This window comes from Triplophysa dalaica, chromosome 2, assembly GCF_015846415.1.
Source record: "Triplophysa dalaica isolate WHDGS20190420 chromosome 2, ASM1584641v1, whole genome shotgun sequence".
NCBI lineage: Eukaryota > Metazoa > Chordata > Actinopteri > Cypriniformes > Nemacheilidae > Triplophysa > Triplophysa dalaica.
In genome coordinates this window covers 10,249,313-10,270,626 of record NC_079543.1, presented here as the reverse complement: position 1 = coordinate 10,270,626, position 21,314 = coordinate 10,249,313, and the positions used below count along the sequence as shown (strand labels likewise).

Below are 21,314 nucleotides of genomic sequence, written 5' to 3'. Positions count from 1 at the left end.
CAATATTGTCAACAGCTTGACTAATGAACTACATTATATTACCCTAATGACTGGATTATTGTAATTAATATTGACATTTAATGCACCAATTTATTATATCTTTTATTGATTAAAGCAAAAAGCCACAAGAGGATAAGTTACAGTACTACTTTGGGGTCGATATAACACAGGATGTGTTCTACAGTCCAAAAAAAAGGGGGATGAGACAACAGGATGGAACAGAATTTTCAAGTTTCAAGTAAAAGTTTTGTGAACTTAAAAACACAACACAAAAAGCAGCAAAATACTGAATGAGGAAAAAACACAGCGAAATGAGTTGCATTCCAAAGATGCCTATCTGAAAAAAAAAAAAATTTGAAAAAATGTGCAGACTGAATGCTGAAAGGTTCCTTTTTTCAAAATGGGGAATCTGAATACTAGCTAATCATACTGCAACAACCAAGAAGAAATACATCTGCAACTGTCTAGACTTGCGGACCGAAGGGACAATTTTATGAAAAGTTGAGCATCTCTCATACCAACACACTCTCACACATACTTTTGAGCTATGAGCTAACTGTGAGAGTAATGAGGAATTACAGGAACTTCAGCATACCAAGATCTTGGCTTTTGAAATTGCATTCTCTTCCCATGATATCTAATGCCTATGCTCAGTCACACAACAGCTTTCGACCAATCAATGTTGAAACCAACCCTGTGAACACGGAGTAAACATGAAGACGTCAAGATTACTAAGCACAAAGGCCTTTAACAAGGATACGAGTATGAGCCACAAAAAAAAGACTGTTTTAACCCCGCACAAATAACCTTCTACCCAGCGTGCTTCTCTCTCTCCTTCAAGAAGGCCCGCCCTCATTACATTGGTGAGAGCGTATGCTAGCTGAGGATGTATTTTTAGACTCATGTTTGCAGATTAGCCGGTATTTTTAGACAGTGTTATCCAATAGCACACCCCCTCCTGCACACACACGTCACTGGGGCTCTGCTTACTACTGCCCAACCCGAACTGAACATTTCAGCGTGAGAGAACACGATAGAGAGAGAGAACAAGACAGAACAGGACAGGCAAGAGATGAATGTTAAGTTTATAGTAAATATAAAAAATGAAACATAACCGAGTTACTGGAAAGTACAAAAACATACCACCTTAAGAAGACAAAAATGTATTTGTCTGCTTTAAACGTTAGAAGAACTGACAAACTGAAAAAATAGATTGAACCCGGTCTGAGCTGTTTAGGATTGAAATGGTTCTCAAGCAGGTATAACTGGTATGCAACTGGTTTCCCAGCCTGACCAGCTGACAAGTACCAACAATTCCTTGCAGCCTGTCCTCAAATTAAAAACGACAAGGGTTGTTTGTGCATGTTGCTTGTCAAGACAAAAGTTCACGTTTGAAATTTAAGCACCCTCTGGCGATTGTTATGAAAACAAGCGCATATGCTGTTTTGTGCAGTCAGATAAAGATGCATTTATTTTTGCAAGTATTTATGGTTTAATAAATGGCTACCTATTCTAAGATACTTTAAGAGCACCTAACCCCATCCCCCCCTTACCCTAACCATATGTCAACCATAAAACACACAACACATGAGAGCCAATAGCATTTCAAACTCAACACTGACAAAATTACACTGTTTGTCACGAGACATGAAAGCCATTGGTATTTCACTATTAATTCTGACATAACATGGCGCCAGAATTTGAAAAACAGGAAACATAAGAAACCAGAAGACAACAGATGGTGATCAATTTCGCATCTGTTCCTCATACAAATTGATCGTTTGACCTCGGTACACTTGGAATATTTGTACTTTTTAAACATAACTTTTCCGTCTGTATCATGTGTTTGTTATTTAATAAATAAATGTGTTACGTTTAGGGCTGGGCGATATATATTGCGATTCACACTAGTTATACGTGTCTAAATCGATTCTGAATTCGATTCTGTTTTATGCACAGCTTTTTCGAGATCTACGGCTCTTTGATCAATAGGAAGTACTGCTCGATCTAAAACCACAACGCGATTAAGTCGTTTATAACGTGCATTTGAAAAAGCAACACTTTTCAAACATCATTATAAATATACTTTATAATAATGAAAATACCTGAAAAGGTTTGAAGAACAAAGATAGAATATAACCACTGGCATTTCCTGGAACTACACGTGTGTAAATCGTTCTTCTTCTGCGTCCCAGATTCAGAGTTTCTATGCTAGAGCACCCTCTGGCTTTCAGACGTGGCAGCATTTAAGCGTAATTCGTTGCGAAATTGAGCATAAAAACACACAATATATCATCCCAGCCCTACTATTTATAGATCAAGCAATAATCAACACTTAATTTATAACACAATCAAACAACAATTCAATCATTTTCTTAGGCTATGACAGCATAAGCTCCATGGAGGACACTTGTATCATAATTGTGAGCTAGAGGTTCAGAAAGGGTCGCGAGCGGACCTCTGTTTTTCAAGAGGTCATTACATAATTTTCTCTCTGAAATGAGCACAGTCTAGTCTTCTCGCACAAACACACCGACAGATCCGAGATGACAGGCAGGCTGTTCCCGGCTGTCTGCATCACTGTCACCATGACAACTCCCAGAGATCGAAAGAAATAAAAGGCTAGTGCTTACCTGATCAAAAACAGGATGTGAGGGCTCAAATGCGAGCAATGGGTTCCGTTACCAGCCGAGCGAAGCTTTTATGAAGCTCAACATAAACAAACAAACTCGAGAACAACCTGTGACCATTGATAATGCATAAAAATACAACGTCAACAAGGTCACATTACACTATCTATTCAGCAAGGAAAATTTGAGCTAATATGAGATATATCTGTAGATAGAATAAAATCCCATGCGTACATTAAAGACTGAAGCACCGCCAGCATATTGCTTTAGGGTGAAGTGTTTACATTTCTGGATGTAAAAATATTACTCCTGTCCTAACTGGATATACTGACTTGACTATAAATAAGCCATTTGTAGGTTGATTTGCCTGAAAAGTGTAAACGCTGGCTGCAGTGCAATCAAAACATTGCTGTTTGTTTGAGTATCCCAGCCAGACAAGACTCAGTTTGAGGCGGGTCTAACCGTTTGACCAATGGAGGGAACCTGCTTGAACAGAACCCTGCCCCTGAGATGGATTTGACTGGATTTCAATGGACGAAACGCTTTAAAACAATATATAAACAGTTTCTGAGAGAAACAGCGTCCCACTTTATGAATTTACATCCTGTTTGCTGGAATGGAAAAATGGAAATTCCGTCACGAATTACGCAACCTCAAGTTGTTCCAAACGTGTATAAATTTATGTTGAACACAAAGAAAGATATTTAGAAGAAAGCTAGAAACCGAGATTTCTGGGGCACCATTGAATACAATTAAAATGGTTTGTTTTCCAAAATTTTATGAAATATTTTCTTTTGTGTTCAACAGAAAAAAAAGTATGGTGGCCCAGAAATCTCAGTTGCTTACATTCTTCCAAATATATTGTTCAACCAAGCAAAGAAATTGACAAGGTTTGGAGCTGCTCGAGGGCGAGTAACAGAATTTTCTTTTGTGGATGAACCACCTGTTATCCATTAAAATAAATTTGGAGACCCAAGTAACAGGGCTCCAGACTAAAATTTTTTTACTAGGAGCACTGTAACCCCTGACTGAATTTTCTAGCGCAACCGGGAAATTTAGGGGCACACCTTAAATCAGCCTGCAATGAATATATTGAATTTTTTCCCCAAAATAGCTGTATTACTGACAAATACTTTGATAATAAATAGACTCAACTCACAGAAATAACATTGTGAAGTTTTATTTTCATTTCAGAGGGATATGATATGACTGAATACCAGGGAATCTGCTTTTTTATTATGTGCTAAAATTTTGGAAAGGGCTCGTCTCAAGTTATCAACAGATAAATGGCATATTCTGAACTCCTCCGTGATTAGTTTCATTTTAAACATCTCAAAACTCAAATCCATAATCCTCAGGCTCAAAAAAATCTGTAAATCGTGAGTCGTGACCATTTAGTCGCTCGCAGTCTAGAGCCCTGAGTGGGATGTTCATATTCACTGTTTATCCTTATCCGATAGTAAAACATTTGACCGATTAATACTGTCAGTAAAATATTTAAAATGTATGTATAAGTTAAATCATATGAATGATATTTTTATTAATAGTAATAATACGTTTTTAAATAAAGATTAAATCATATGCTATACATGTGTTAACAAGGTTTTCCTGGCTCAAAGTGAGGCGAAGGTGATGCAACGCACGTGTACGCCTATCGTCTCTTTAAGTGGCTTAACAAAACACGTATATTAAAGTAAAACAAACAACTAACAACTAACAAGTTATATAAAACATTACATTTATTCACCTTAAAAGAAAAGTAGACATTTTTATTACAAGCTTTTAATCCTTTTCAACTAATTTTTCAGGCGATAATTAACCAGTCTTAATAAATGAGCAAAGTTCATTCAAATCCTACATTCTCTTGTGTTTCACTGAGCTTTGAATGATTCGCTGATCTCTTAGGTTGTGTTCATAAATGCCATGTTAGTGCGGTTTATTTGTGTAAGTGTGAACGCTGCCACCCAAACCCCGGTGCACTCTGAACTAGGGCTGCAACAACGAATCGATTAAATCGATAAAAATCGATTAAAAAAGAGTTGGCAACGAATTTCATAATCGATTCGTTGGGTCGCGCGATGCAGAGACGTTTGATTATAAAAAAACTTTATTTGAGCGCGGAGCGGAGTGAACACACTCGGTCTCTCTCGCGTACTGATGCTAGCAGAGTTCGGCGCCTCTTAGACAGGGAGGAGCAAAAATAAAATTAACGAGTGGAGGAAAGATTCATGGCGGAGGCAGAGAAATCCGCGCGACCCAAATCATCCAAGGTGTGGGAGCATTTCACACTAAATAAACAGAAACAGTCTGTTAACAGCAAAATATGCTAACGCGACATGACATGGCGCTGGAGCACCACTGCAATGATCCAGCACCTGAAACGCAAACACGTTGGACTCTTTGATGAGGAGGAAGGGAGTTCAACAGCAGGTTAAGTCACTACAGAATCCTACTTTTGCTCCGTTTTGAATTGAGGAACGTGATGTCCCTTGTGCATAATTGTGCAAAATAACAAAATTTTGCTTGTTTTAAGCAAACAATCACTTAATTTTGAGGTGGTTTTTTTTAAGAAAACAAGACATCATTTCTTATGCTATTTCATGTCTAGTAAATGTATCTCGATTTAAGATTTTTTTTGATATTTGGACTAACAATAGGACAAAACTACTAAGTTAGAAAAGCAATTTTTGCAGTGTATCATCTGTGCTTTGTCCCATATAGGTTATTATTGACAAATATATTTGTGTGTGTTGTACTTTTTATTTTAATTTTAAAGTTCTTTTATAGCACTTGGTCATCTTAAGCTTTGTTAAAATGTGTATAAATGAACCTTGCACTTTCTACAATGATGGTAATAATTTTATGAATAAGCTTCAAGTGAACTTGAGAGAGAGAGAGAGAGAGACAGAGACAGAGTGTGTGTGTGTGTGTGTCAGTGTGAGTGTAGTGTAGAGAAGAAGTTCTGACATTCAAACAAATCCTCTTAAATTTTCTGATTTGTATTGCTCTTTGTTTTTTATAAATTATTTATTGTTCTGGCAGCTCAGGTGGCACTTTATTTAAAAATAGGCTATATATTTGGCAGATGTCAAGCATACATATGTATGTTTTTGTGTTAGTCCATTTTTATTTTATTATTATTATAACAGCTCAGGGATGTTCAAGAAGCATCATGTTTGTGTACTTTCTAAAGATTTTAGTTCTGTTTATGAATAAAGGGTTGGAAATGAATGCTTTTCGTGTTTTTAGTTTTTATCCGATTCATTGATTAATCGGAAAAAGAATCTACAGATTAATCGATTATTAAAATAATCGTTAGTTGCAGCCCTACTCTGAACAAGCGGACAGAGACCGCTGAAAAGATGGGTCTCAGCCCACTTTCAAATGAACTCTGCCGCAGTTCGATTGAAATATGAACGCAACACGGACCAAAGGCTTCGAATCGAACCAAAAACAGGAAGTGATAACAATATACGATGCAAAAATCAAATGATTTGATAATATACAAGGAAAGTTTATTAGATATGTACTTGCACATGTAACGGATGACTTCCTGGCGCCGTTTTGACAGCTTTAAACACTTCATGAGGTCTTCGCGAGTTACGGTTTGGATAAAAATACTCTCATATGCATGTCCGGTAAGTTCCGTTTTAAAATACAAATCTGTCCAATCATGTTGCACCGTTAAACGTAAGCTGTTAGGTTCGATATCTTTAGGTTCACTGTTAAAATGCCAGTCTTTTGCCTGGAGTCGGAGGCGGCACGAAATTTGGCTGAGGCGACCACCTCCAATTTCTCTATACAGGGAAAACCCTGTGTTGGCTCACGGAGCATGCAGATGCGTGCAACCAGGTGTAAATGCCCTCCGAATCTTTTCGAGGCCGATTAAAATCCCATCATGCAAATCACTTGACGAAACTGGACAAGTGTAATTCATCCGATTGTTGAGGCCACATTTGTCATGGCTTTACTCCTCCAAACGGAGTGCGTCACTGGCAGCCTCACCCAAGCTCGAGTTTGTTGTTTTACATGTGGACACCTGACAATCACACTCACAACACACTGTGACATTCACTGTCTTCCCGACGTGTCTACACAACAGCGAAATGAAGCTCAGCAAAGCTAATACCAAAACTACTGCATGGGAATATCGGTGCTTGCATTCAATTTATCCTTTACATAAACTTATCTCATAGAAACTTCCCGTGGTTCTCTTTTAGACGTGACGTAAAATTACGAATGTGTATATGAATAAGTTATAAATAATGTTCGTATTTTGTGTGGGAATAGCAGATCGGATTTATATCTGTTTAGCTAAAATACGTTTATGCCCTCTTTGGATATTAATCCTGGCTGGTTGAAAACAAATGAAACGTGCTTCCCAAGGCATTATCTCTGCATTCCCGGGACATCCGTGGCATCTGAAAAGGTGTTTTTTGCCACGGGTCCAATACTTAATAGGCTCCAGATTGTCCCCACAACATGTAACTTTATTCAATAAAAACTAGCCAAGCTTTGGCTTGAGGTAGGCCTGCAATTTCTTTTTTTCTCATTTTGAAGTCTGCATCCTCCTTATGTCGCATGCATAGGGGTATGTGGCGGACAAACACAACCTTCAGGGGAACGCCTTCGAAATGAGACACAGGCATGTATTTATTTAATTCCAATTTTATATTAGAATCTTATCAGTTAACGGTTAATGTTCGGATATGGAGTGTCGGTTCTCGGTTAAGACATTTAACCGAAATGAGCATCCCTTCACCACAGTATTGATTTTTCACCAGTATGTGTCTTTCCTGGGATTCAAACCAACCAATAGAGCTACAGGAAGGTCATGTAAGAAGTCAATGATGTCATAAACATTATATGATTGGATTTCCAGACGTTAACCGTTGTGCTTTGATCAATGATACAGATTACAGAATGCAGTTTAAATATAATCCTTGACTACATTTACATGGACATCAGTAATGTAATTATTTGCCTTATTCGGAGCAAGACAATACTATGATCAAGGCGAGTTGCTATAAGAAAATAGCTTTCATGTTCCTGTTTTACATGTAATAGTTCATAGATCGATTATATGTCCTTACACGTCATACGTCATTTTACTTCCCCACGCGACATCCTCTAATGTTCCCTTCTAAACGGCATTTCGTAATGTATCAATTTCATTAAGAATTGTTAATATTATTCTCGTTTCCCCTTCGAAAACAAGCTCTGAAGACATGCTCTTTTGTTTGCCGTCAAACTGTTGACCATGCTGAATGTGTTTCCTGTGGCAGAGTGCCTCGAAAAGTCCTACACGCCTGAAATAATGCGAATAAGATGTATAAATGTCTATACTTTTTTTCGATTTGTGTTTACTACGATTATGATTTGAATTACATATTGAGCTCTATTTACATGGCACATTCTTAGTCAGAGTATTGTCGTAATCATGTTAATATTGGAATATTGTTGTCTATGAAAACGTGGTCATGTTTGTATTTCCATTTGGTGACACACTTCAGTTTTAAAGTAATGTACGAATAGTTATATTTTTATCCAACAATAACAAATGAAGAAACCCATAACATAAGGTACACTGAGCCCGAGAGATGATTTACCCAAATTAACTTTGAGCAATGTGTGCGTTTGTACATGTGTCGTGCATGTCAGCGTGTGTGACTCAGCTGTATCCTGGCAACGCAAGCAAAAGAGGGAGGAGTGTAGTACTCTGTCTCTCTCTCTGGTTCTCTCTAAGGAAGCGTTTGTTCTGAAATATGCATGAGTGTGAGTGGCAGTTTCACTTTTCTTATTTCTGTGTGCTTGGAAAGCAGCTCCGTTCTTCAAAGATCAAACCTGCAGTGGCGGTTAACGTGAATCATTAAGGGACAATACATCCAAAGATACATAACGCCAGCCTGTGGGACACTTATTACAGATTGCTCTCAGAAAGGGTTATTAGGTTTTACTTTTGTTCAGATGTGGTTATCATACCAGGGTATTCAATGGACGCAAAATTATAGAACTGTGAAATGCACAGAAGCAACTTCATAATACACTGACGCAAAGCTCATCTGAATGTGTATGTGCATTAACAAGGAAGTGCATGCGTTGAATGACATGAGGGAGGGATAAAAAATGATGACTACTTTCAGATGAAGACTCCCTTTAAATTCCTTGTGCGACATACACAAGCAAAGTCCTGCATCACAACAAAACTAAACCCCTCCTATTATATTCAGCTTGTTAAGTAGAAATAAATTGCTTTCTTTCAAAACTGCAGATCTGAAACATTTCTCTAATATCATCAGAAATTGTTTTATGAAGCTACGGTTGACATTCCAGACACTGACCCGAGGATGAAAAGATCAAATTAAAAACACTGGGGAAGCCAGATACGGGACCACCTAAACACAACTCTATGTTGTAACATCAGCAGATTCATCACAATTTCATGGTAAAAAAGCTTGCATGCACACATGTGCTTCCATGATTATTAGATAATTATATCCAGACAGAACAAAGCAGAAAATCCAAGGTCCATTAAGCTTCTTGGTAAAAAACACTCAATGCACGCATGTGCATGCAACAAAGAATCCATTCCACATGATGATCTGAAGTACGCTGGAACGTCTCTGATTGACTACACTTGTTTTTAAGATTCATCTACTAACAAAAGTCCCTGTGCATTGAAAATATACTTTGTAAACATAAGAAAAATGACTTTAGAACATGTAGTGTGCGAGTTACTGTAATGGTGCAGACATACAGCTTGTGCTTAGTTTCTGATTCAGCGTAAATGGGGAAGAGGCCCAGGAGGAAGGAAACAAGTTAAGAAACAAACGTGTTTAAAACAGAACACATACATAACAACATGTTCTCCTCTTGTATGAATCATGACCAATAACGGATTAATTTAATTAAAGGCTTCTGTAAAATCTGTAAAATAGGTCAAATCTTCAACAAATTGTTTTGTTTCTGACCGCTAGAGTGGAGTTTTGTTAAAGACTGAATCCATAACACAAATACCCCTTGTTAAAATGGTATATCAAGGGTAACAGACTAAAATTTTAATCAGATATGAAGCACCAAGTACATAGGAGCATGTTTATTTGATCCAAGATGCTCAGACAACAAGGCCTATAAGCTTATTTTGTTTAGATATTCTATAGCACACAGTCTATAATAAAGGACAAACAGATCTTACAGGAGCCTGCTGTTGGTCTGTTCTGTTTTTCAAACTGATTTATGGTTCATTTTAAGGACATATGATGACAATATTGCTTTTTGTCTGTTCTATTTCCAATTGCTATCAAGTATTAAAGCCTGCTCTTAGTTTTACAGTACAAATGTAATTTTGGTTGAGACAAGGACTGTGTGATGTAAGGAAAATTCTGAAATTTGTCAGTCTTCTCTGAAATAGTACACATAACCAGGCAGTTTTAGAGCACTTAAGCGTTCAATTTTAGTTAATAAAATGTCTTTTAAGTGAATCTGAATAATGAAAAAAAAAAAGAACAGCCATGATCTGTTCACTCATCGGATGACTTGTGATGAGTGTTCAGCCCTGGTCAACAACACTGCAGTAATGTCACAGATAATCAAGACTTATTTGTGCGTCTTAACTTTGCACGTGTTGTGTCTGCGCACCAGTTTCTGTGTGACTCAAGGCTCGTGTTGTGTGTGTGTGTTTGATGACACTCATCTATATTTAACTGACTCTCTCATATGCTATGAAAGAAAGGCTGGGGCACAGACTGACTTGCAGGCATCTCCCTCATCAATAATGAAGCAGTTTGTGGTTGGTCTTCAAACAGGCACGCACAAACTTGAAGCTGCTCCACAGGTTATTTGGATCTATCCTCTTCAAAGATCAACCACTGGTAAACTTGAGATGGGTAATATATTCTCTCTTAGGCAACAATGGGCAAACAACACAGTTGATGTCTGAATATGTACTGTCTATCTGAACCTATGACTAGCGTTTCTAGGATCCTCGAAAGAACGCTTAAAGAACTGGCACTCAGACAAGCTCAGAACAGATGTGATGTGTCATCAATCCTCAAAGATCCAGCATGAAAGAAGATGGTCACATGAGATGGTCAAGAGAGATAGTGGGAAGATGGTCAAGAGAGCCATGAATCACTTGTTTTCCCAGAACGAGCCGTATAGGAAGAAAAAGGTTTCACTGTTTCTGGATCAGTCCCTGCTTCTTAATAACCGAGATGACCGGTGACCAACATGATGATGTCATCAGAGCCCATCATACTTGCCCCTTAAGAACATACAGGGTCCTTATTTCACGTTTTTTTTTTGTTATTTGTCTCTAAAGCAATGTTTTTTAACTTCTGAAATGTTAAACTGAGAAAATGTAACCCGGGATTCTCTTCTCAATATGTTTCTCTATATTGTATTGTACTAGTGGAGAATCATGGGTAATCGGGTTTAAAGATTTATCATTATACCTATGGCTCCACCACAATGTGAAGATTTATACCCACAAAAACACAAACAGTGCAAATATTACATAGGCAAGCATGAGTGTGCACACAAATATAACACTCATGTAGAACTGCTTAGTCTTACGAAAACTGCCAGAAAATTAAGGCATGAACTCAACACAACTCAACAAAAAAAGGAGGGAGAATCAGGATACTTCGTGCAACATTTATTGATTCTGTGCTTTTGGCAGAAAAAGATCCATGCTTCTAAGAGAGTCTTTTAAAACAGTGAATCCAAACCGAGGGAAAATACCCTGGAGGGTACTCAAACAGGTTCTAGGGAGAACACAGAACGATATCGATTTTGATCGGGGACTATATGAGACCCTGGATCACAAAACCAGTCTTAAGTAGCATGGGAACGTTTTAAGTAAAAGCCAAAAATACATTGGATGGGTCCAAATTATCAATTATCTTTTATGCCAAAAATCATTAGGATATCAAGTCAAGATCATGTTCCATGAAAATATTTAGTCAATTTCATACCGCAAATATATAAAAACTTTATTTTTGTGCCTGCGACAGTGCCTCTGATTAACAAATTCAAAAGCAATTTCCTCAATATTTTGATTATTTTGCACCCTCAGATTCCAGAGTTTTAAACGGTTGTATCTCCGCCAGATATTGCCCTATCCTAACAACCCATACACCAATAGAAAGCTTAATTCTTCCAAACCAATAAGTTTGTTATTCATTCACATTCGGCTTTACAACTTTTACATTCACACACGGGCACAGCAACCTTACACACTGCATGAAATGTAATATACATGATCTTGTAACATGTACTCTATAAAGAATTAAAAAAATCTGTATCAGTAAAATGATTATGTAAGGAATAATTGTTCAATTCTCTTTCTAAAAATGTACCGGAGTCAATTATTCTGCTTATACCACGGTTACCACACCACAGGACATTGTTCAAATGTTTCATTTCAATGTTTGTCATGTTATCGTCTTTAAAATGCTGTTGATGGTAAGGACTACTTTCTTGCACATCTCATTTCCGTTAGAGAGAACGGACTCGGAAGCTTGAGCCACGTGGTGTATGTGTGTGAGTGAGAGAGAGAGCAAGAGATCGCGCCCACACCTGCGTTTTTGTGGTTAAGTGACAGAAAAGCCAGTGATGATAAATTATTCGTCCTCGTATTGTTTCTATCTTCAGCAGTAAAAAAAATCATGTGAACTTTTGAAAGAGTAGGTCTATCAAAACACATTTGCTATCAGTTATTGCTTGAAGAGGAAAACAAACCAATAGGCTTTCAGTGTTTATTAATGCATCTTGTTTTTCTATTTTAGCTATTCGATTGCAGTATATGTATTTATTGTTTTTGAAATACATTGTTTATTGAAACCGAACAGCACACGTTTCCATTAACAGTAAAGTTTGACATTATAAACGTCAGATCAAGAGCAGGATGCTGTGTGAGTTTGTGTCCTGTAGGCTACACTACAAACCAGTGGTTCTCAGCTATGGCCCGCAACATCCATTTTCCTGCCGAGTTTAGCCCAAGCTCTGATAGAACACACCACCAGAACAAGCTAATCAGTTTCTTTAGGAACAGATATGCATTCAGGTAAATGTGATGCTGCGCTAATCTGTTGGTGTAAAGTTTGTCATTAAAGTACCGCGGGAGCGATTCAAGCGCGGCACCTTAACGCGATACACCAAGCAATTTGCGCAGTTCTGTTACTGAAGCCGCTGACTAGCTTGTTCATGTGTGTTAAATCAGAGCTTGTGCTAAACTCGGCAGGAAAATGGATCTCGCGGGCCAGGGTTGAGAACTACTATGACCTTTCTGTTCTTTAAACTCGTCGAAGTTTATAACAGTAAATAAAATCTGGGCTTTATGACTTTTATTTTTTACATGTGTTAGAAGGTTTTAGCAGAAATAGATGAAAAATATTGATGACTCATCTCGCACTCACAGGCGAGATTTCCAATTAAATGTTCTTTAAAATAAGAACATCACCCATCCATTACATCACCGGTTTTTGCCAACCAATTTAAAAAGATGGACAAGCCCCGTCCAAACTTCCTGTTTCAGTTAGATCTACATCAAAACAGTATAGAATATTCAATATTCAAGCCACTTAAATTAACAAAACCTTCAAAAAAGCCACCACGCATACTCTTTTAAACACGACTGATGGGCTGCGAGCACAAATAGATCTCCTCTTAATCCTTGTAGTGCACTTTCTATTCTCTCTTGGAAAGAGACGGGTTTCCTGACACCCAACCCTTGCGCGAGCGAGAACTTGGACATATGCATAGGGATCACTAGGTGGTGTATTTGTTCGTGTGCGACTCCACCGCAAAACACGGCTCCCGTAAACAAACAAATTTAAAGCACAACAGGCTCACTGTCTCACAATGGGCCTCATTCATGATGAAACATTTATTCGTAAATATAAATATATAGAACCTTCACGACCTTCCTCCAGATTCACAACTACTTCGTAAACGTCAGATTTCATAGTTAAACATGTGTATGTTAATAAATGCCAATCACTGGTAAACAGGGCGCATGCACGCTCATTCACAATTAGCATAATCCCAGTTTTGAATTACTGCTACGCAAATTACGTATCTATGAATGCTGTAGAATCCTCTGGACTACATTCTCAGGTTTGGCTAGAATATTGCATAAATGCACAAGAGACTAATAGGCTATATGCTTAACAAAAAAATTAATACATTAAACTGTCTGGCAAAGCGTTTTTAGTCAGCTGAAATGACACCTGGTGCTCTTCTGAAAACAACCAGCTGGTGGCGCTTGAGAACCCTTCGGATCCAATACGCATTGGTTGCTGTGATTTGGAAAATGTTACATGTTGCTAGTATCTTGTTTTGAAGAATATAACTGCATATAAAATGCTATAACTAATAATATTAACTTTCCATCTTTGTGTTGTACAAGTATGATGGTTGGTCAATGTAGTCTTTGTCCCGCCTCTCCTCTACTGTGATTGGACGGCTGTGTAAAAAGGGACAGTGCTGAGCTCTGCATTTTACCCAAAGTTAAAATAAAAGAAACAAGAAAGGGAGAAATATCATTATGTTACAAATTAGTGCATCAAAATGCAGTGTCATCAGTTTGTCTAAAAGAATTCAGAACGTTTTAATGTTTTATACACACCATGTACACTTGATTGGAAGCAGCTGTACATTTTATCCATACCAAACTAACAATTTGAAAATACAAACATTTTCATGAATTTACGTCAGAACGACTTTTCGAACAATTTACACCAAAAATCGTTCTCTGCGTGTTTCATGAATGAGGCCCGATGTGTGTAAAGAAGATGGTGACAAGAAACAATTGCATCGATATTGATTAAACTGCATGGACTGTGTTCTGCAGTGTTGACATACACCTTGTCCTACATTCCAGTGGAACATGTGAACATGCAGAGCAGCATGAAAATGTGTGTTGCAATGATAACCATCAGTGAGGCTTAAAGGGACACTTCACCCAAATATGAAAATCATATTCATCGTTTACTCCCACTCGTGTCATACTAAACCTCTATGACTTTCTTTGTTCTGCGGAAAAAAACAAAAGAAGATATTTTGAGGAAGGCTGGTAACCAAAAAAAAACGTGTGGACAAAACCACTGAGACATTTCTCAAAATATGTTCTTTTGTTTTCACAGTCATTTAAAGATTTGGAGTGACATCAAGAAATAAATAATTAATGAGAGATTTTTTTGGGGGTGAACTGTAATTTTAAGTGTAGTCACGGGCTGTCATAATAGCAGTGATAGTGGGAGTAGGCCTACAACAATGTACTTTGTGGCAAAGTATTATACATATTTACTTGGAATCTGTTCAGAATAAGCACAAGAGATTATGTAGTGAAATGTAAATTGTTTAATTTAAGACCTTGAGGCCATTCATATTTTCTCTTTGAATAGACTTTTAAATTCTGATGGAGTATTCCACTGACTCCAGCCACATCTCTTTTGTCTCTGTTGCTCTTGAATAAGTATGCTTATCACTCATACTTAAACAAATATCGACTACAAATAGCAGGTTAAAGGTGCTTTAATCAGTTTCTCAAAGGCAGAAAGTTACTTTAGGTGACAGTGTTTCTGATTGGCAAAAAAGCATCATCCCTCCCCTGCCCCAGGCTGTGAGAGAAACAGGTGTGATTACTCAAGACAAATTTGAGTGATATTAATCATGTGGTGAGGCGAGACATGTGGTATTCCAAAAAATACAAGTAAAATCGTTTCCAACAGCTTTTTAAAAATCCTTTAAAAATAAAAACTATTGAAAATACAAAAGAACAAATCCTTTGATAATAATCCTAGATGCTGTTAGTACTTTGAATAAAACTTAATCTTCTTTATAGATGTATATCTTTGGTTCTATTTTTTATTAAAAATGATAATGCTTCTATTGTTTCTTAAGTGTTCATGTAGCTTAAATGAAATACTGATCAAATGTATATCTTGAATGTCTCTGTGGAGAAAAGCCTCTGACAAATGTAAATGCAATTTTTTCCAGGAAAATATCAATGGCTTCATGCCACAGAAACAGAGAGGACAGATAATTTAAGACTGTAAATCAGTAAAACAAGCATTAACAATCTCTAGTACTAAACATTTTGTTTTCAAACAGTCCCAGACAGATATACCCGCCCTAAACTCTATTGGCTGAGCGAATGTTGCCATATTGGACTTGTAAGGATTACTTTTTTGTCTCTCCTCTTTAAGATAGGACATGAGAAAGAATTGAAACATTGAAAACAATAAAATACATATCTTAAACTGTTTTGTGTTGTTTTTTGAGAAATTTTAAATTTTGCCCTAAATAACGTCTGCCAGTCAACCTTTTAAGTGCATATTTGAACCCTTACACAACTGTAGCTGTGCTAACAGCGATTTAGTTCTCCTCAAAACCATCCTGAAGGCAAGAAAGAAAGTTACACAGTGGTAACTGTGCACTTGGAGTGTCTGACGTCACAAACCTCGTGCAGCCCTGCCAACTCAGGAGTTAAATATAGACAACGGGCACTGGTCCCAAACACTGCAAAACAATGTGATACCACAAGCACTGCTTCAGCTGGAGCACAGACTCACAGATTCTGGACGCGTCCTAAGAATTGCTTAAATGTGCAAACACGCATTCAAAGAATAACAGTCACGTTTCAAGAACTGCAGCCAGGTCCAGAGGTGAGTTTGTGCTAAGAACTAAACTTTTTGAAAGAGATTTGAAGTCTATATGTCCCGGTTTACACCTACTATTCTTCTTTGGTGATACAAAGACAGATGTGACATTACACCTGATCATGTCTGATATTCATTGAATGTGTCATACATCAGATTTCAAAGCAAAAGTCTTCTTTCACAACAACTTATTAACAACACTGCAGCGTTTCCAATCACAAAAAGGACCAAAACTGCCTAAAAAGATGCAAAGTTTCTTCCAGAACACAAATGTGATATTTCCAGCTGAAGGTATTTCAGTGGATTAGCTGCATTAAACAAAAAACAGCCAAAAGTTACAATTCTGTCAATGAATCCCTCCATTTTCGTTTCAAACTGAGATGCCGTTATTGCGAAAAGCACATTTGCATGCCTTACCATACTACACAAAATAAAACACACACTCAGCTAAGTTTCGTCTCATAATTCTACTTATTTAAAACACAACTACATTAAGCAATGAATGAAGACAATCACTGTGGGACTTTTAAACCCCTGTAGTGAGAAACATAACTGTTTTTATGCAGAAGCTACAGGATTATTTCTGATGGAATTTTGAAGTATTTGATGACATGAATGCGCTAGAAAATCATGTATTTCCATCCATCCACCAGTCCATCCTTCAAACCTGCTTGTCCTCTGTTGCATCTAGTGAGGGCTGGAGCTTATCCCAGTATCTCAGGCCACGGCCAAAATACACCCTGGATTGGCCAGTCCATCGCAGGGCATAAAACAGTTATTTTCCATGTTAACTCTGGTTTCTGACCTAACTAGAACAAGCAGAGCAAGCGGCAGAGCTTTCTGTCAAAAACATGATTTCAAAATCATCTGCCTTGCCTTTAGCTAGCCCCTCCCACACTGTAAACTCGCTGGACCTACATTCTACCTCGTGTACACATAAAAGGGATAGTCCACACAAAAATTAAAAACCTGTCATGAATTACTCATCCTCAAGTTGTTCCAAACCTGTATAAATTGCTTCATTCTGTTGAACACAAAGAAAGATAATTTGGATGAATGTTAGCAACTGAGATTTCTGGGGCACCATTGACAACCATATAGAAAATATTACTTTTGGTTCTGTTAAACACAAAAGACAACATTTTGATGAATTTAGGAAAACAAACAGTTCTGGGGCACCTTTGAGTAACCTTTTTTGGCTACCCCAGAAATCTCAGTTGCTGACATTCTTCTCAATATCTTTCTTTGTGATCAACAAAACAAATACATTTATACAGGTTTGGAACTACATGACTTAGAAATTCATGACAGAACTTTAGTTTTTTGGGTGTATGATACCTTTTAAACATCAAGCATGCACAAGAGAGAATAAATGCGGAAGTCATGTGTTCTTAATTCTGCACTCTTCAGTTGTGTCTAGCGTTGCGTGTGTAAAAGACTTGCAAAAACTGCAAAGCGGTTCTGATTGGCTGTGATTGATGATGCGGTGTCACACAATTTTCACATTCAGTGTGAACAGACAAATTGCTTGTTGCGGCTGGTTAAGAACAAGGTGTTACAAACTGGTTTCAAACTGTACTGCTTTGACACACATTTCCCCTTTTTTTCTTGAGAGCTGACTACATAGCCACTAAACATCCCTTTAACCCTTTGGCCATACACTAAAAAGTGTAACCATCCATTATATGATTAATGTATAAAACATCATGAAAAAATGTGGTACAGGTGTGGGCTAACAGACTATTATTAGTCTGTGACAAAACCCTATTTTGAATTGATTTTCTCAATGTCTAATTGTCATTTAAAATACAGTTCGTCCTGTTTAAGAATCTAGCTCTCTCAAATGTACCTACAATGATTTCATTCGAACATCAAATGCACGTGACACAGCTTGCACACTATACTACTATAAAGCCCTAAATTGCTGTATAGGTAAGGTTAGATACCTCCATTGTGTGGGGGGGGTATGAAGCAAGGGGCACATTTCAGACCCAAACTCGACTTGATACAGCCACCTAGCTGCAGCACAGTTCTTAGTGTGTAGAAAAGAAAAAGCTAGTGGGGCTGCGCTCTCTTTAAATCGCATCGTATTCAATGTGAAGCGTTTGTTGCCTATGTACCGGCTCGCAGTAATGTCCACATCGCACAGGGGGAGGTCTTCGGCACCGGCCATTAACGCTTTGTGAACCACCTATATGTCACCCACAGAAATTAGAGTCACTTAGCATTTCAAAGAGGATTTCAGCGCCCCGACACAAAAGGCAAACCCTACAACATAACGACACGATGCTCGGCCCCGCAATGGCTCGAACTGACTATGAATATGTCTATTTAGGCGACTTATTTTAACACTGCGATATATCAGCACACGTCCCGATAGTTTGAACATCCACACAATAGAAAACGGGTTAAAGCAACGTGCTACAGTCGTCTGTGTAGGCTACGCGTGGGGCCGAGTCTGGAATACATAACGTAAATGCATTCGTTTCCGACGATTCCCCTTCATTTCCGTCAAAAAACGTCCTTAGTATCGTACACCTACTGTTCGGAGTAGACAAACATATCTAAAAACAACAGGCTGCTCTTTCAAAGAGCGCGCTCAAGAGATGAAACTGAAACAAGTTCGTGGTGAACGGTCTTCAATTTGAGGAATGTTACACTGTTACATCAAACTGTATTAAAGCGTAAACATATTCTAGTACTTTACAGAGCCAAGATGATTTTGACTTTCAGTACACACGCTGCTATCTAAACACTTCTGAACTGGAACTAGTAAAGGAGGAGGAGATCAAATGACATCACCAACTATGTGCAACTTTACAAAGGCTGATCTGCGACATAACTACAACATCCAAAGTTACAACGAACTGCGTAAAAGCTTTTCATGTTAGCACAGGAAGCATAAAACTGCGATGGACGCGGATCTTAAGTTGTGACATGTGTTACGATCGAACTGATTTTCAGTTCCGACATGTTATTTCCGAAAGTGTAAAACCACAGACGGCGAGCGAAAGTTTAGCATCTCAATCCAAATACGAAGCACTTTATTCATTCAAAACAACGCGTGAACTCACAGGCATACATAGTTCGCAAAGAAATACGAATAAAGAGTCGCAATGTCCCGTATTTAGGGCTGAACTCACCGCGATTAGTGTGTTATTCCTCTGCTCGGTGGTCGCGCTCGAGTCGGGGTCTTGTTGCTTGTTTTGTTGTTTGCTGTTGCTGGATTTCTTGGCCCGCTGCTCTAAACTCCGCTGGTAGAGACTCACCGTCTCCCGGCGTTCGAGCTCCAGTTGCTCGGCATGCGCTTGCTGGTATCGGTTCTCGCAGCTGACGTGGTGCCTCCGGCAACCCTCGATCCGCTGCCGAAGCCGCTCGACCACCGTGCTGTGCTTCGGTATACCGACATTCCCGCCGGCGCCGCTGTTCGTCGCATTAATGCCCGAGTTTAAGTTCACGTTACTGTTATTAATGCAAATGCCGCCGCCGGGCGGCACGGCAGTGGGGCTGGCAAAATCTCCCATCATCTGTGCCTGGATGCACAGGATTTGGGAATAACTTTGTCAAGCCCCCTGACTCTCTCTCCCCTCTCCAAATCGGGGCAAAAGTCCGCTCCGCCAGGGAGACGGATACAGTGAAATGTGTCGCTTTCAAAAGAGTGTAAATACTCGGTGGCGGCTTCCCTCCTTCGGGAGGATCACCGTGTCAACCATTCAATATTGTTTTAACACAGCCGTTTACGAGACTAAAGACAACAGTGCGGGGCCGCGGAGGTGCGAGAGAGGCGACCGGGTCACTGTTACTCTCTCGCCTCTACTGGAGCTCCATCAAACATCCGGATGTTACTCGCAACCATCAGCCCGTCGTTTTATTGTGTTGTCCTTTTGAAAAAAGTTTTGCCGTGTGCTACGAACACGCTCCGGAGTTGTTTCGTGAACTTGCATTTCATTAGTTTGTTAGGCGAAACCCTCCCCGAACACGAACATGGTGTGCGGTTTCTTAAAGTCCCGATCGCTGGAGAGGAAATCCTACAGTCGCCAATGTGTACAGCAGCTGCCACCATCACAATAATCAAGCGCTCCCCTCCTCCATGCTAGCGGAGTGATATCAGGACAACAGCCGAGCGAAGAGCAGCCACCAGGCTACGAGCAGCACGTCGACTACGTGGAAAACACGGCGCGGTGTGCACGTATCTGGACTCGGAGTCATTATTGACTTTAGAGGAGGCGGATGAAACAGCAGTGTAGTATTTACCGGCGCGTTGAGGTACTGCGTCTGATATTCACCTAAGGACAGAAAAGAGCGCTTTTAGACTGTGAGGTATTAGGAAACACATTTAATGTTTAATGTAAGACACATTTACACATTCTATATTTTAATAGATAATCGCAGACTTTCTTTTGTAAACAAGACGATGAAAAAAATGTTAAGTAAAACCTCCTCGACATGAGATTATGTTAAGATAAAGATTATAAGGTTCAGTATTGTTAAAAATAAACAGACTTAGATTGTTAGCAAACTTTTTTTTAGATTCATTACGCATTTTGGAAGACGTAAACAACCTTGGTTTAACGATGGTTCACACAAACTTCCTGTTTCAGATTTTTAACACTACACAACAAACACAGCCAACAGCACATTTATAACCACATACATCTTTTTAACTCATATATATATATATATATATTACTTAATTGTGAATGTAAAGTTCAAAAGTAAATCAAAATGAAACCGGAAGTGCCTTTGAACCAGTGCTAACATCTTGCAAAATGGCTTATACACGGCTCAAACAACAGCTCGTTTTTCACTGGAACTTTCTTCAAAGCCGTAAACTTGTTTGTAGTAGCGTCATGTTGTCATTGTTTTATTTTTGGTGAAAGAGCTCACAGATGAAATGTAACAAAATTAATTTGAAATCGTTAAACACATGTTTAACAGAGACCCAAGAAGTAATAGGATCAGGTGAGGCCCTGAAGCATTGGCTGCAGTCAGTAAATGATGATAAGGTGGCCGCCCGGTT

At 38.6% G+C, this 21,314-nt stretch overlaps 1 protein-coding gene across 1 annotated transcript in view; it reads right to left on the bottom strand.

Moving 5' to 3' along the window:
- The window catches only part of maml3 (mastermind-like transcriptional coactivator 3), a 90,678-nt gene extending 70,241 nt beyond the window's left edge, over nucleotides 1-20,437 (bottom strand). Inside the window, exon 1 of the mRNA XM_056731621.1 lies at nucleotides 19,438-20,437. Within this exon, the coding sequence (XP_056587599.1) occupies nucleotides 19,438-19,821 (384 nt within the window). The 5' untranslated portion in view covers nucleotides 19,822-20,437. The remainder of the gene's footprint in view (nucleotides 1-19,437) is intronic.
- Between the last annotated feature and the right edge of the window lie 877 nt (nucleotides 20,438-21,314).